Below are 15,992 nucleotides of genomic sequence, written 5' to 3' on the forward strand. Positions count from 1 at the left end.
CACAATTTGCACACCTGTAACCCCTGAAGGTATGACATCACAGTACAAACTGAGTTATCTGAAGTGTGTTTTTTTGCTTCAGGCCATGAAGCCTGAAAGTTGCTATAGCAGCCATTATAAAGCCTAACCCTAACCCTGACTGCTGTATCTAAAATATCCTTCGTTGCACACAAAACCTGGACATAGCCATAGCCTAGTGCTGAAATAATATATACCTTTAAATGGTAAATGGACTGCATTTATATAGCGCTTTACAATTGATGCCTCTCATTCACCAGAGCAGTTAGGGGTTAGGTGTCTTGCTCAAGGACACTTCAACACGCCCAGGGCGGGATTCAAACCGGCAACCCTCCGACTGCCAGACAATCGCTCTTACCTCTAGAGCTATGTCGCCCCCAACAACACAAGGGTGAGCTATGAGTTTAAAAGCAGAGCTGATTCAGAGCTCAGTCAGAGTCAGCTCCTCTGCTCTTCAGTGCTGATTCAGAGCTGATTCAGAGCTCAGTCAGAGTCAGCTCCTCTGCTCTTCAGTGCTGATTCAGAGCTGATTCAGAGCTCAGTCAGAGTCAGCTCCTCTGCTCTTCAGTGCTGATTCAGAGCTGATTCAGAGCTCAGTCAGAGTCAGCTCCTCTGCTCTTCAGTGCTGATTCAGAGCTGATTCAGAGCTCAATCAGAGTCAGCTCCTCTGCTCTTCAGTGCTGGTTCAGAGCTGATTCAGAGCTCAGTCAGAGTCAGCTCCTCTGCTCTTCAGTGCTGGTTCAGAGCTGATTCAGAGCTCAGTCAGAGTCAGCTCCTCTGCTCTTCAGTGCTGGTTCAGAGCCGATTCAGAGCTGGTTCAGAGCTGGTTCAGAGCCGATTCAGAGCTGGTTCAGAGCCGTTTCAGAGCAGGTTCAGAGCTGATTCAGAGCTGGTTCAGAGCTGGTTCAAAGCGGATTCAGAATCAGCTCTTCTCTCTCCGTCTCTCAGCAGGGCAACCCAGCTGGCCTGCAGACTGCTGGCGATGGAGAGGCAGTACGTGGCCCTGCTGAAGGGGGTGGACGAGAGCTACCTGCCCCTGCTGGACGCTGTGGACACGCCCGTCCCCCTGCGAGGCCAGGGCCACACCCTCTTCTCCAACTGGTCAGGCCTGAGTGCTTTCCACTCGCAGTACCTCCTCCCCGCCATGGAGGGCGCTATCACACAGACGCTACTGCTACAGGACTGCTTCAGCAAATACGTACGTCTGCATGTGTGTTCGCCTGTGTGTGCGTGTGTGTGTGTGTGTGTGTGTGTGTGTGTCTTTGTGTGTCTGCATGTGCACGTGTGTGTGTGTGTGCGTGAGCCTTTGTGTGTCTGCATGTGCATGTGTGTGTATGAGCCTTTGTGTCTGCATGTGCACATGTGTGTGTGTGAGAGCCTTTGTGTGTGTTCATGTGCACGTGCGTGTGTGTGTGTGAGCTTTTGTGTGTGTGTGTGTGTGTGTGTGGGTGTGTGTGTGTCTGCATGTGAATGTGTGTGTGTGTGTGTGTGAGCCTTTGTGTGTGTGTGTGTGCATGTGCGCGTGTGTATGCATGTGTGTGAGCCTTTGTGTGTGTGTGTGTGTATGTGTGTGTGTGCATGTGTGTGAGCCTTTGTGTGTGTGTGTGTGTGTGTATGTGTGTGAGCCTTTGTGTGTGTGTGTGCATGTGCGTGTGCGTGTGTGTGTGTGTGTGTGTGTGTGTGTGTGTGTGTGTCTGCATGTGGATATGCTCTGTAAGCCATGATTATTATTCATGGTGTGAACCGCGATTTAGCATCACTGTGTTTGTGTGCATTTACAATTTGAGGCTGGTGAGGAAGCTCTTCACAGAACCTACATGAAAAAACGATAAAGCTCACATTTAGTGTATTATACATATGGTACATATTTGTTTATGCAAGTTGACTCGAAGCACAACTCCATTAAGACAAATACACTTGAATAACCACAGATACACTTCACACACATTCACACGTTTAACAGTTTTTATATGTAGCTTTCTGAAACTAATTTGCCAGTCTGAAAATATTTCTTGAATTTCTGAGCCATTATTGAGTCCAGTGAAATGCTGACTTGATGTTCTCTCCCAGTCCTTCCTTCCTTCCTTCCTCACTCCCTCCCTTCCTCCCCTCGCTCACTCACTCACTCACTCTCTCTCTCTCTCTCTCACACACACATCTTTGCAGAAAACACAGTTCCTTCAGTACTCTCACTATATCAGAACCAAACCAGAAATGGACTCTTTGCTGGTCAGTCAGGCAACAGACTTCTTCAAGGTAAGAATACGAACACAAACAGACCTGCACTAAATGTGATAGCGCATGTACATTATATTAGTTGAATAATGTGATAGCTCAGAGATATTAAATTAGCTGAATAACCTGATAGGTCTTAGCTATTCGATTAGCTGAATTATGTGATTGAACATAGACATTAAATAATGTGATAGCTCTTAGCTATTAGATTCGCTGAATTATGTGATTGAACATAGAAATATGATAGCAGGTCACAAATGCTATAATAGGTCATAGATATTATAGCTGCTCGCAGATATTATATCTCACAGATATTACAGCAGCTTGCAGATATTATAATATCTCAGATATTAGAGCAGCTCACAGATATTATAATATCTCACAGATATTAGAGCAGTTCACAGATATTAGAGCAGCTCGCAGATATTATAATATCTCAGATATTAGAGCAGCTCACAGATATTATAATATCTCACAGATATTAGAGCAGCTCACAGATATTATAATATCTTACAGATATTAGAGCAGCTCACAGATATTATAATATCTCAGATATTACAGTGTGAAGTCAGGATCTAAGGTGTAGCTGCTGATTCGTTCTCCTCCTTTCCTACACCCCCCCAGATGAAGCTGCCAGATCTGGCCCTGCCCTCCCCGCTAGCCTTCCCAAGCTGCCTGCAGGCCCCTGTTCAGCAGCTCGCTCACTACTGCCACATAGTGGAGGAGTTGGCTGGCCCAAGCCCCGCCCCCGACTCCACCCTCTCCACCCTCAAGCACATTCAGCAGCAGGGGGAGGACCTGAGGGCCAGTGACCTCATCGTGGGGTGTCCGGTGAGAATGCCTGATCTGCTGTTATCCCCACATCCTTTAACTCACACACAGTCACAAACACACACAGTACATACATACACATGCTGTACACACACACACACACACTGTACACACATGCTGTACACACACACACACAGTACACACATACACATGCCGTACACACACACACACACACACACACACACAGTGTACACACATATACATACACACAAACACACACAGTACATACATACACATGCTGTACACACACACACACACACACACTCACACAGTACATACATACACATGCTGTACACACACTCACACAGTACATACATACACATGCTGTACACACACACACATAAACTGTACATACACATACACTCACACAGTGTACACACATATACATACACACAAACTCACACAGTACATACATACACATGCTGTACACACACACACTCACACAGTGTACACACATATACATACACACACACACACACACTCACACACTGTACACACACGCTGTACACACACACTTACAGTACAAATACATATGTAGTCCTCTATTCATCCCTAATGAAATAAATTATTTTCCAAAACATTCTCTCTCTCTCCCTCTCTCTCCCTCATCCCCCTGTCTGCCTCCCTCCCTCCATCTCTCTTTCTCTCGCTCTCTCTCTCTCTGCCTCCCCCTCTCTCTTTCTCTCCCTCTCTCTCTCTCTCTGCCTCCCCCTCTCTCTCAGGTGCCTGTGTCAGAGAGGGGTGAGTTGTTGAGGCAGGGGGAGCTGCTGGTGTTTGGGGGAGCCAGGCGGAGGAAGAGTGGGGTGCGGAGAGTGTTCCTGTACCAGCACATCCTCATCTTCACCAAACCCAAACCCTCCAGCGCTACAAGCCCTGTCTACAACTACAAACACAGCGTTAAGGTGAGCTACAGAGCACACGCCTCGTCTACAACTACAAACACATCGTTATGGTGAGCTACAGAGCACACACTGCGCACGCTCCGTCTACAACTACAAACACAGCGTTTAGGTCAGCTATAGAGCACACACTGCACACGGCCCGTCTGCAACTACAAACACAGCGTTAAGGTGAGTTACAGAGCACATGCCCTGTCTACAACTACAAACACAGCGTTAAGGTGAGCTACAGAGGACACACTGCACACGCCCCGTCTACAACTACAAACACAGCGTTAAGGTGAGCTACAGAGCACACACTGCACATGCCCTGTCTACAACTACAAACACAGCGTTAAGGTGAGCTACAGAGCACATGCCCTGTCTACAACTACAAACACAGCGTTAAGGTGAGCTACAGAGCACATGCCCTGTCTACAACTACAAACACAGCGTTTAGGTCAGCTACAGAGCACACACACACACACACACACTCTGACACACACATATGCACACACACACACACACTGACACACACATACGCACACACACACACTCTGACACACACATACGCACACGCAGACACACTCTGACACACACATACGCACACACACACACACACACTCTGACACACACATACGCACACGCAAACACACACATACACACAAACACACAATATAGTTACTGGGCTCTCTCTCTCAGACAGGGGAGATGGGTCTGACTCAGAGTGTGGGGGAGGAGGGCTTGAGGTTTGAGGTGTGGGTGCGGCAGGCCTCTCGAACCCGGGACTGCCTGACCCTGCAGGCCCCTTCCTGTGAGGAGCGGAGCGCCTGGACGCACCAAATCGCCCAGCTCCTGTGGGCTAACGCCATCCACAACACCGGTAACCTCTCACCTCTGACCTCTGACCTTTACCCTCACCAAAACACCTGTACTGCCCCAACCTTAACCCTCCTAACCCCAACCCTAGCCTGTCCTGCCCTAATCTTAACCCTCATAACCTTAACCCTAACCTGTCCTCCCTCACCTTAACCCTAACCTGTCCTCCCTCACCTTAACCCTAACCTATACTGCCCTAACCTTAACCCTCCTAACCTTAACCCTAACCTATACTGCCCTAACCTTAACCCTAACCTATACTGCCCTAACCTGTCCTCCCTCACCTTAACCCTAACCTATACTGCCCTAACCTTAACCCTCCTAACCTTAACCCTAACCTATACTGCTCTAACCTTAACCCTAGCCGGTCCTGCCCTATAACCTTAACCCTATCCTGTCCTCCCTAACCCTAACCTGTCCTGCCCTAATCTTAACCCTAACCTGTCCTCCCTAACCCTAACCCTAACCTATACTGCCCTAACCTTAACCCTAACCTGTCCTCCCTAACCTTAACCCTAACCTGTCCTCCCTAACCTTAACCCTCCTAACCTTAACCCTAACCTGTCCTCCCTAACCTTAACCCTCCTAACCTTAACCCTAACCTGTCCTCCCTAACCTTAACCCTAACCTGTCCTCCCTAACCTTAACCCTAGCCTGTACTGCCATCCACACCTAAGCAGCATGAGGTCTCACCCTCTGGCAAAGCCTCTTCTATTCATGCAGAAATTAGTCGGCTGAATTCACCCACATGATCCTGCTCTTAAAGGGATCTTTCATTTTGGTATAGCACAGGTAATTTTGTGGAGCTTACCCCATTGTATTTGCGTAGCATGAATACTAGCAGCATCGTTAACGGCAGCACCGTTCCTCCTGGTTTTCCAGTTCCCATACACTCCCATTCAGAGGAGCACTAAATACTAAAGATATGATTAGAACACCGGTAACCCCTGATCATTAACCTCTCCCCAATCGTTTGTACCGTGTGTGTGCACGTGTGCATGTGTGTGCGTGTGCATGTGTATGCGTGTGTGTGCGCGCGTCTGCGCATGCACGTGCGTGCGCGCGCGCGTGTGTGTGTGTGTGTGTGTGTGGCTACTGAGGAAATTGTAATGGGGAACCTCATCTCTTTCTCTGTCTCGCACATCCCTTTCTCTCTCTCTCTCCCTCCTCTCTCCCTCCTCCCTCTCTCTCCCTCCTCTCTCCCTCCTCCCTCTCTCCTCCCTCTCTCAGAGCTGTGTCTGAAGGAGTCTCTCTGTATGGGGGTGTCCAGTAAGCTGCTGCTTGATGTGACAGGAATACCCAACACATCCGAGCAGGAGCTCCACTGCCTCTCTGAGCGAGGTACAGACTACACACACCATACACCATACACACATCATACACACCATACACACCATACAAATAAACACATCATACACACCATACAGACTACACACTCATCATACACCATACACACATCATACACACCATGTCTTACACACCATACACACCATACAGAATACACACACACCATACACACCATACACATACACACCATACACACCATACACACACATCATACATACCGTACACACATCATACACACACACCCTGCCTTACACGCCATACACACACACCATACAGAATACACACACACCATACACACCATACACATACACACATCATACACACCATACACACACACACATCATACATACCGTACACACATCATACACACACACACCCTGCCTTACACGCCATACACACACACCTGGCCTTACACACCATACACATACACACATCATACACACCATACAGACCATACACATACACACATCATACACACCATGCAGACCACACATCAGGCACACACCATACACATACACACATCATACACACCATACAGACTACACACACACCATATACCATACACACATCATACACACCATACACATATCATACACACTCTGTCTTGCTCACCATACACATACACACATCATATATACCATACAGACCATACACCATACTCACAGAATTTCACGGAAAAATCAAGCCTCATTAATTGCATGAGCTTTAGTAAATTCAGTGGAATACATAATCAGCCACACTCATAATATTCTCGCCCGGGATTGGTGTGATCCTCCCTTAAATGCATATGCATCAACATACCTTGTGATGCCTCGTAGATGATGTGTAAACTGCACACCGTTCGCCTGTTTGATACATGACATGCACGTTCCTGGGGCATATCTGCATCAGAAACTAGTCGCCAAAAAGACTGAGTACATCTGGGCTGGTTACTAACTACATGACATTTAATTACATTTTTATCATTGGAGTTTCTTCTCAAGCTGTAATATATATACTGTCCACCAGGTGGCTCTCAATTGCTTTTTGTCTTGTTGAACATTTGTCACCATTGACCCTCACTTCTCACCTCTCTCCTCCAATCTCTCTCTCCCCTTCTCTCTCTCTCTCTCTCTCTCTCTCTCAGTTCAAAGCAGTTGTTCTGATTCCTCCTCAGTTGGCAGTCAGAAGGAAGGAGGCTCCCCAATATTAGGAAGACATCCCCAAAAGCATTCACAGGTAACACACACACACGCACACAAACACACACACACGCACACTCACACACACTCACATTCATATACACACGCACACACACACATTCATATACACACACGCACACACACTCACACTCACCTGCACACACACACACACACACACACACATACATTCATATACACACACACACACATTCATATACACACACACATGCACACACACACTCACACTCACCTGCACACACACACACACTCACACACACACGCACATACGCACACACACTCATAGGTAACACACACACACATTCACAGGTAACACACACACACGCACACACACACACATTCACACACACACTCAGACACACACACATTCACAGGTAACACACACACACACACACGCACACTCACATACGTACACACACACACACACACACATTCACAGGTAATACACACACACACTCATAGGTAACACACACACACACATACACACACACACACATTCACAGGTAATACACACACACACACACACACACACACACACACACACACTCACAGGTAACACATACACTGTGAGTGTGTGTGATGTTCTCTCTCTCTCCCTCTGCAGAGCTCATCTCCCTCCACTGCTGTGTAACCGTCATCTCCACCACCACCGTGAGCTGCATTCAACTCCTCTCTCTTCTTCCTCTATCCTCTCTCCTCTTCCCTCTATCCTCTCTCCTCTTCCCTCTATCCTCTCTCTTCTCTTCCCTCTATCCTCTCTCCTCTTCCCTCTGTCATCTCTCCTCTTCCCTTAATCCTCTCTCCTCTTCCCTCTGTCCTCTCTCCTCTTCCCTCTATCCTCTCTTTTCTCTTCCCTCTATCCTCTCTCCTCTTCCCTTAATCCTCTCTCCTCTTCCCTCTGTCCTCTCTCCTCTTCCCTCTATCCTCTCTTTTCTCTTCCCTCTATCCTCTCTCCTCTTCCCTTAATCCTCTCTCTTCTTCCCTCTATCCTCTCTCCTCTTCCCTCTATCCTCTCTCCTCTTCCCTTAATCCTCTCTCCTCTTCCCTCTATCCTCTCTCTTCTCTTCCCTCTATCCTCTCTCCTCTTCCCTCTATCCTCTCTCTTCTCTTCCCTCTATCCTCTCTCTTCTCTTCCCTCTATCCTCTCTCCTCTTCCCTCTATCCTCTCTCTTCTCTTCCCTCTGTCCTCTCTTCTTCCCTTTATCCCTACTCTCCTCTTCCTTCTATCCTCTCTCCTTCCCTCATCATCCTCTCTCCTCTTCCCTCTATCTTCCTCTCTCTCTTCTTCATGCCATCCTCCTGCTCTCTTTGTCCTCTGCATGTGTTTCCACAGATGTGCTTTCTTGCAGAACTAGTCCATTCAAACAGCAGAAAACTGAAATCCAAGTCTTCCCTGTGCGGTCCACATTCTTTCCCCTCCTTTTTGCTTCACTCTCTTCATCCTCCCCCAACTCTTTATTTTTTGTGTTCTACCTGTTTTCAAGGAGCTAACCTTTGGTTCTGTGGACCAAGGAAACTGGGTCTCAGGGACCAGTAGCAAGAGCCAGACCATGCTGGAAACAACTGGAAACCCTCACAGGACTCTATTCCTCATGGACCTCCATCTTGGCTCAGAGTGCCACAGTCGCAAACTCACCAGTTGATTCTAAAATGACATCACTACACTTGTCTGAGAACCTGGACCAATGATGTCAGCTGGAGCAGCTTGCAGTACTGGCCACTGGGGGCAGTGTGCTTACAGGGGCCTGGGGGATCTGAGGATGCCTGTGGGGGAAAAGAAACAACATCACCATTATTTCTTATTATTGATACAATTAGTTTTTTATCTTTAATGATGTAAATACAAACTGCTCTCTGACTGTACAGTCCCTTCCTTAGGCAGTTTGTAACTGTGTTTAGGAAGCATGCTATTGCAGGATGCCCCACTAAGCCACACCTACACTCTAAGCCCTGCCCAATGTATGTTTGTAAATCTGGCAGTATACTCAGTAAGAAGAAAGAACTTCAGGATTGAGAACCACCGGCGAACATGTCCACGAACACCGTTGTCGGTATACTCAGTGAGAACACCGCACCATTTTATGTCACTCCACCCTGCTGGGGGGCGCAGAATACTTACGAGGCAGCTATTAACCGGGGCTGGAATCTCGCCCAGACCTCCATCTCACGGCTACGCCATGGATGTTCTTGTAGAAAAATTATGCTTAGCCACAGCAATAAGAAACAGTAAACGGAAAATTACAAATGTACCTCTCACCCCTCCCTTAAAAGATGTGTTGTTTGCTTCACGCGATAAGGGAACTATGCGAGACACGCCTGTGAAGTGTTAGAAGCTTATAAAAGAGAAGGCTCTCTAGTGTTCAGAGAACCTTCACGCGGAAACGTTTTTTCTCTGTGTGAACTCTCCTATTTGGCCAAATAAACGTTTGAACTGAATATTGTGTGAAAGTCTATTTGACTCTTCTCACCGAACTTGGAGATCTAGAGAATTTCCACCACAATGTATAAAGAGAAGGGCTACGCGAGATCACAACACAAAACAACAATGGCGGCAGTGATAGAAGCACAAATGCAACAGAGACAGAGAGAAGTTTAAAGTGGCTTTAGTTTATCTAGCTATGCAAAAGAAGAAAAAAAGGCGAAGGAGATGGTACGTTCGCCCTCTAAAGTTTGACGGACAATGGAGAGTTCTGTCTGTACATTTGGCAAATGCGAGTTTAGACGAGGGGGTCCACTTCTCTTATTTCCGAATGTGTGCTAGGCGTTTTGATGACTTGCTGAAACAATTAGCACCATTCATAAAACATGCGGAAACTCACAGAAATCCCATCTCTACAGAAGAGAGATTGGCGTTGACTCTCCGTACATTAGCATGTGAAGTCTGCCCTCTGAACTCTCAACCATGACGTAACCAACCATGTGATATTTGGACCAATAGCTGAGAGGGGAGGTCGGAGAACAGGAAAGACATTTTCTAAAAGTTCTCCCTAGAGGCCGTCGCACACTGCACCGTACGAACACACAACACCGCGTCTTTTTGTTCTTCCGTTGTTCTCATTGCGTCTTTTTGCTCAAAAAGTTCTACTTCTTACGAAGTATACTGCCTACTTAAGGGTAAAGCTACACATCCTCTGATACGTTGGCCTGGCATCGCACTCCCCTCCCACAATCAGCTGCTTGTGGGCATGTTTTCTATTTTTAAAACAGTTTTCATTAAAAGTATATCAACCGTATATTTTGTAATTCCCCACAAAGAAATAATTAAGGAGTCCTTCTAGTAGAACTATGTGGAATGGGGAAATAAAATTTTACATGTCAGTTTACATGTCAGAACTTTAATCTGATTGGTTATCGCATCGTGTTCCCCGTCTTGGCTCCACCCACTTGCCTCACATCGGCAGCTATCCCAGCAGGCCGTGCAAATGCCAAAACTGGGCTCCCATTGAAATGAATGGTGGCAATTACGAAGTTGGATGTGTGGCTTCACCTACACTTTTAATGGCAGGATCTGTGTCCGATACAGTGTGTGTGTGTGCATGATCTGTCTGTATTTCATACTCTGTGTGTGTGTGTGTGTGTGTGTGTTTGAGTGTATGTGTGAGTGTGCGTGTGTGTGAGAGAGAGTGTGTGTAAGAGAGAGAGTGTGTGTGTGTGTGTGAGAAAGAGAGTGTGCAGGATCTGTATTTGATACTCTGTATGTGTGTGTGTTTGTGTATGTGTGTGTACGTGTATGTGTTTGAGTGTATGTGTGAGTGTGTGTGTGTGCATGTGTTTGAGTGTATGTGTGAGTGTGCGTGTGTGTAAGAGAGAGAGAGTGTGTGTGTGTGTGTGTGTGTGTGTGCAGGATCTGTATTTGATACTCTGTATGTGTGTGTGTTTGTGTATGTGTTTGAGTGTATGTGTGAGTGTGTGTGTGTGTGTGTATGTGTTTGAGTGTATGTGTGAGTGTGCGTGTGTGTGAGAGAGAGTGTGTGTGTGTGTGTGTGAGTGTGCAGGATCTGTATTTGATATTCTGTATGTGTGTGTGTTTGTGTATGTGTGTGTAGGTGTATGTGCTTGAGTGTATGTGTGAGTGTGTGTGAGTGTGTATGTGTGTGTGTGCAGGATCTGTATTTGATATTCTGTATGTGTGTGTGTTTGTGTATGTGTGTGTACGTGTATGTGTTTGAGTGTGTGTGTGAGTGTGTGTGAGTGTGTATGTGTTTGAGTGTATGTGTGTGTGTGCAGTGGCATGGCTTGGGTGAACCCTCATGTGTCGCAGTGTTGCATTAGAATTAACACAAAGATGAAGCAGCCGTTTGTGCTTTAGAGACTTTCCTTTCAGTGTGTGTAGCAGAGAGCAGCATGGTACTGCCCCAGGGGTAAGGGGGGTGTAATGGGTGGGACTTATATAACCACACCCCTAAGCCACGCCCCCAGTCAGATTGCACCTGCTCAGCCACTCGTCCAAGCTAAAGAAGCTTCACTGCATGTTTTTGAATGTACACGTGTGGTTAATCCTATTCAATGTAAATACTGATATTCTATTAAAATGTATTGTGTTGTATCAGTATTGCCCTTAATATCAGTGTTTACAGGGTTAGGCAGGAGCGTGTACCTCAAACGCTGTGCTGTCCTAATGCATAAAATTGCAGATATTTGATAAACTTCAATAAAAAAGAAAAGGAAATTGCTTTGGTTTTGTGTCGTTACTGCTGGATCAGTGACTACAGCACTTTCCCAGGATTCCATCTGCACACAAAACAACCCAGGAAACAGGTGCTTCAGGTGTTCAGGTGAATGGAATGCAGCAGATAGCAGTGCTAGGTCAATGTGTCAGTGAATGGAATGTAGCACATAGCAGTGCTAGCTCAATTTGTCAGTGAATGGAATGCAGCAGATGGCAGTGCTAGCTCAATGTGTCAGTGAATGGAATGCAGCAGATAGCAGTGCTAGCTCAATTTGTCAGTGAATGGAATGTAGCTGATAGCAGTGCTAGCTCAATGTGTCAGTGAATAGAATGCAGCAGATAGCAGTGCTAGCTCAATTTGTCAGTGAATGGAATGTAGCACACAGCAGTGCTAGCTCAATGTGTCAGTGAATGGAATGTAGCAGATAGCAGTGCTAGCTCAATGTGTCCATGAATGGAATGTAGCACATAGCAGTACTAGCCCAATGTGTCAGTGAATGGAATGTAAGCACACAGCAGTGCTAGCTCAATGTGTCAGTGAATGGAATGCAGCAGATAGCAGGGCTAATTCAGTGTGTCAGTGAATGGAATGTAGGAATGTACACCCTACAGGCCACACATAAAACTACGAGAAGCAATGACTATCTTATACCCTACGGGCCACACACAATACTACAAAAGGCGAAGCAGAAACAGAATACAAATGTAAATCATTATTTTTACTGTTATTATTAATAATAATAATAATAATAATAATAATAATAATAATTGTATTTCTGTATTCTGCACTGAAAATAAGGTTTGTGTTATATAGTTATTGTTGATTCTGATGTAATGGAAATGATTGCTTTGGCAATACTGTACCTATGTGTGGTCAAGCCAATAAAGCTTCATTTCAATTTGAATTTGAGAGAGTGAACAAGGGAGGGGGGTAAAGGAAGGGAAGAAGGAAAGTGGATTGAGTAAGGGAGAGAGAAAGGAAGAGAGATAAAGAGAAGAGAGGGAGGGAAAGTGGGGAAAGCAGTGAGGGAGAGCGGGAGGGGGAGAGGGAGAGAGAGGGGTTAGGGGGATGTTGACAGAGCAGAGTGAATGTGGAGAACAAAGAGAACGTGGAGAGAATGAGCCGGGTGAAACATCAAAGGGATTTTTCAGGACTGGTTACCGGGACAACAGACATTTGCATGCGATTAGCTTTTTACATCATATTAAGAAGGGGGGGGGGGGGGGCTATAGATACAGAGAGGGAGGGAAAGGAGCAAGAAGCTGTGTCTGTTATCTGCACCGTGTGTGTGTGTGTGTGTGAGAGAGACTTTGTGTATGTGTGTGAGACTGCGTGCATGTGTGTGTGCGTGTGTGTGTGTGTGTGTGTGTGTGTGTGTGTGTGAGAGAGAGAGAGAGAGAGAGAGACTGTGTATGTGTGTGTGAGAGACTGCGTGTGTGTGTGTGTGTGTGTGTGTGTGTGCAAGTGTGTGAGAGACTGTGTGTGCGTGTGTGGGTGTTTATGTATTGTGTGTGTTTGTGTGTATAGTGTGTGGGTGTGTGTGTATACTGTGGGTGTGTATAGTGTGTTGTGAGTGTTTGTGTGTGTGTATTGTGTCTTGTGTGCGTGTACAGTGCATGTGTTTGTGTGTGTATACTGTGTGCAGTATGTGTGTGTGTGTAAAGTGTGTGTGTGTGTGTGAGTGTGTGTGTGTGCACAGTGTGTATTTATGTGTAAAGAGTGTGTGCATAGTGTTTGCACAGTGTGTTTGCATGTGTATAGTGTGAGTGAATAGTGTGTTTACTCTGTTTCGGTGGTGTAAGTACTGCAGATATTGTCATATCAGTACACTGTAACAAATTACTACATCAGTATATACACACTGACTGCACACTACAGTACATTAACACTGCACTGAAAGAAGGTTAATACAGTATATACACACTGCACATTATATTACATTAACACTACACTGAGAGAGAATACAGTATATACACACTGCACACTACAGTACATTAACACTGCACTGAAAGAAAGTTAATACAGTATATACACACTGCACACTACAGTACATTAACACTGCACTGAAAGAAGGTTAATACAGTATATACACACTGCGCACTATATTACATTAACACTGCACTGAGAGAGTTAATACAGTATATACACACTGCACGCTACAGTACATTAACACTGCACTGAGGGAGAGGGTTAATACAGTACATACACACTGCACACTATAGTACATTAACACTGCACTGGGATATAATACAGTATATATACACTGCACACTACAGTACATTAGCACTGCACTGAGATATAATACAGTATATACACACTGCACAGTACAGTACATTAACACTGCACTGAGATATAATACAGTATATACACACTGACTGCACACTACAGTACATTAACACTGCACTGGGAGAGGGGGTTTATACAGTATATACACACTGCACACTACAGTACAGTACATTAACACTGCACTAAGAGAGGACTCTGGTAATTTGTTTGAGTTTTCCAGCATTACTGACAGGATAATGTTAGAATTGGGTACAGTTAGCCAGCATTATTGACAGGGTCATGTTAGCATTTAGTACAGTAAGCCAGCATTATTGATCGGATAATATTAGCATTCAGTACACTTAGCCAGCCTTATAGACAGGATAATGCTAGCATTTAGTATAGTTAGCTAGCAGTATTGACAAGATAATGTTAGCATTTGCTAGAGTTGGCAAGCATTACTGAGAGAATAATGTTAGCATTGGGAACAGCTAGCCAGCTTAATTAACAGGATAATGTTAGCATTTGGTACAGATAGCCATCATTATTGACAGGATAATGTTAGTGTGTGCTATGGTTAGCCAGCTTTAATGGCAGATTTGCTGCAGTTAAACAGCATTATTGAATGGATAATGTTAGCATTTCGTACAGTAAGGCAGTGTCATTGACAAGCTAATGTTAGCATTTGCTACAGTTAGCCAGCATTACAGACAGGATACTGTTCATGGTTGGTACAGTTAGTCAGCTTCACTCACAGGATAATGTTAGCATTTGGGACAGTTAGCAGTGGTATTGACAGGATAATGTTAGCATTTGGGAGAGTTAGCCAGCATTATTGACAGGATAATGTTAGCATTTGCTTTAGTAAGCCAGTGTTGTTGACAGGAAAATGTTAGCATTTTTTTACAGTTAACCAGCATTATTGATAGGATAATGTTAGCATTTAATACAGTTAGCAGTGGTATTGACAGGATAATGTTAGTGTTTGGTATAGCTAGGCAGCTTTATTGACAAGATAATCTAAGTGTTTGCTATAGTTAGTCAGCATTATTGACAGGATAATGTTTGCGTTTGGTAGAGTTAGCCAGCATCACAGCCTGTTCTATGTGACAGGAAAAGGGCTGAACTCTCCAGAGAGAGCACACATCCTGCAGCCTAGATGTGAGAATGTGAAACTAACTGCAACCTGAAGCAGCAAACCTCAAACACACACACACACACACACGTACACCATACACACACACACTCACACACACACACACACACACACACAAAACCTCACACCATGCACTCACACAAACACACACACACTGTACACACACACACTCACACACAAACACACTCACAGGGCAGGCTGAGGCCCACAAACTCCCTCCAAGCCTCAACTGGTCAACCACACAGGGTCTCAAACCACATGCCTGAGCACCATACCCCTGAACACCAGAGCCCTGAGCACCATACCCCTGAACACCACACCCCTGAGCACCATACCCCTGAACACCACACCCCTGAGCACCATACCCCTGAGCACCACACCCCTGAGCACCATACCCCTAAACACCACAGCCATGAGCACCATACCACTGAACACCACAGCCCTGAGCACCATACCCCTGAACACCACACCCCTGAACACCACACCCCTGAGCACCATACCCCTAAACACCACA

General features: G+C 45.7%; 1 protein-coding gene across 2 annotated transcripts in view; it reads left to right on the forward strand.

The window, feature by feature from the left end:
* Positions 1-10,011, forward strand: part of arhgef40 (Rho guanine nucleotide exchange factor (GEF) 40) — a 37,642-nt gene extending 27,631 nt beyond the window's left edge. The window contains exons 19-27 of one of the 2 annotated variants that reach the window (XM_035424508.1): positions 967-1,216; positions 2,185-2,274; positions 2,878-3,084; positions 3,807-3,986; positions 4,665-4,845; positions 6,072-6,182; positions 7,315-7,406; positions 7,992-8,038; positions 8,872-9,009. In XM_035424508.1, coding sequence (XP_035280399.1) covers positions 967-1,216; positions 2,185-2,274; positions 2,878-3,084; positions 3,807-3,986; positions 4,665-4,845; positions 6,072-6,182; positions 7,315-7,406; positions 7,992-8,018 — 1,138 coding nt within the window. In that variant the 3' untranslated portion in view covers positions 8,019-8,038; positions 8,872-9,009. Of the gene's footprint in view, positions 1-966; positions 1,217-2,184; positions 2,275-2,877; positions 3,085-3,806; positions 3,987-4,664; positions 4,846-6,071; positions 6,183-7,314; positions 7,407-7,991; positions 8,039-8,871 lie in introns of both variants that reach the window. The other variant, XM_035424506.1, reaches the window with a different exon arrangement.
* The last annotated feature ends 5,981 nt before the right edge of the window (positions 10,012-15,992 follow it).

This window comes from Anguilla anguilla, chromosome 7 (genome assembly GCF_013347855.1).
Source record: "Anguilla anguilla isolate fAngAng1 chromosome 7, fAngAng1.pri, whole genome shotgun sequence".
Taxonomy (NCBI): domain Eukaryota; kingdom Metazoa; phylum Chordata; class Actinopteri; order Anguilliformes; family Anguillidae; genus Anguilla; species Anguilla anguilla.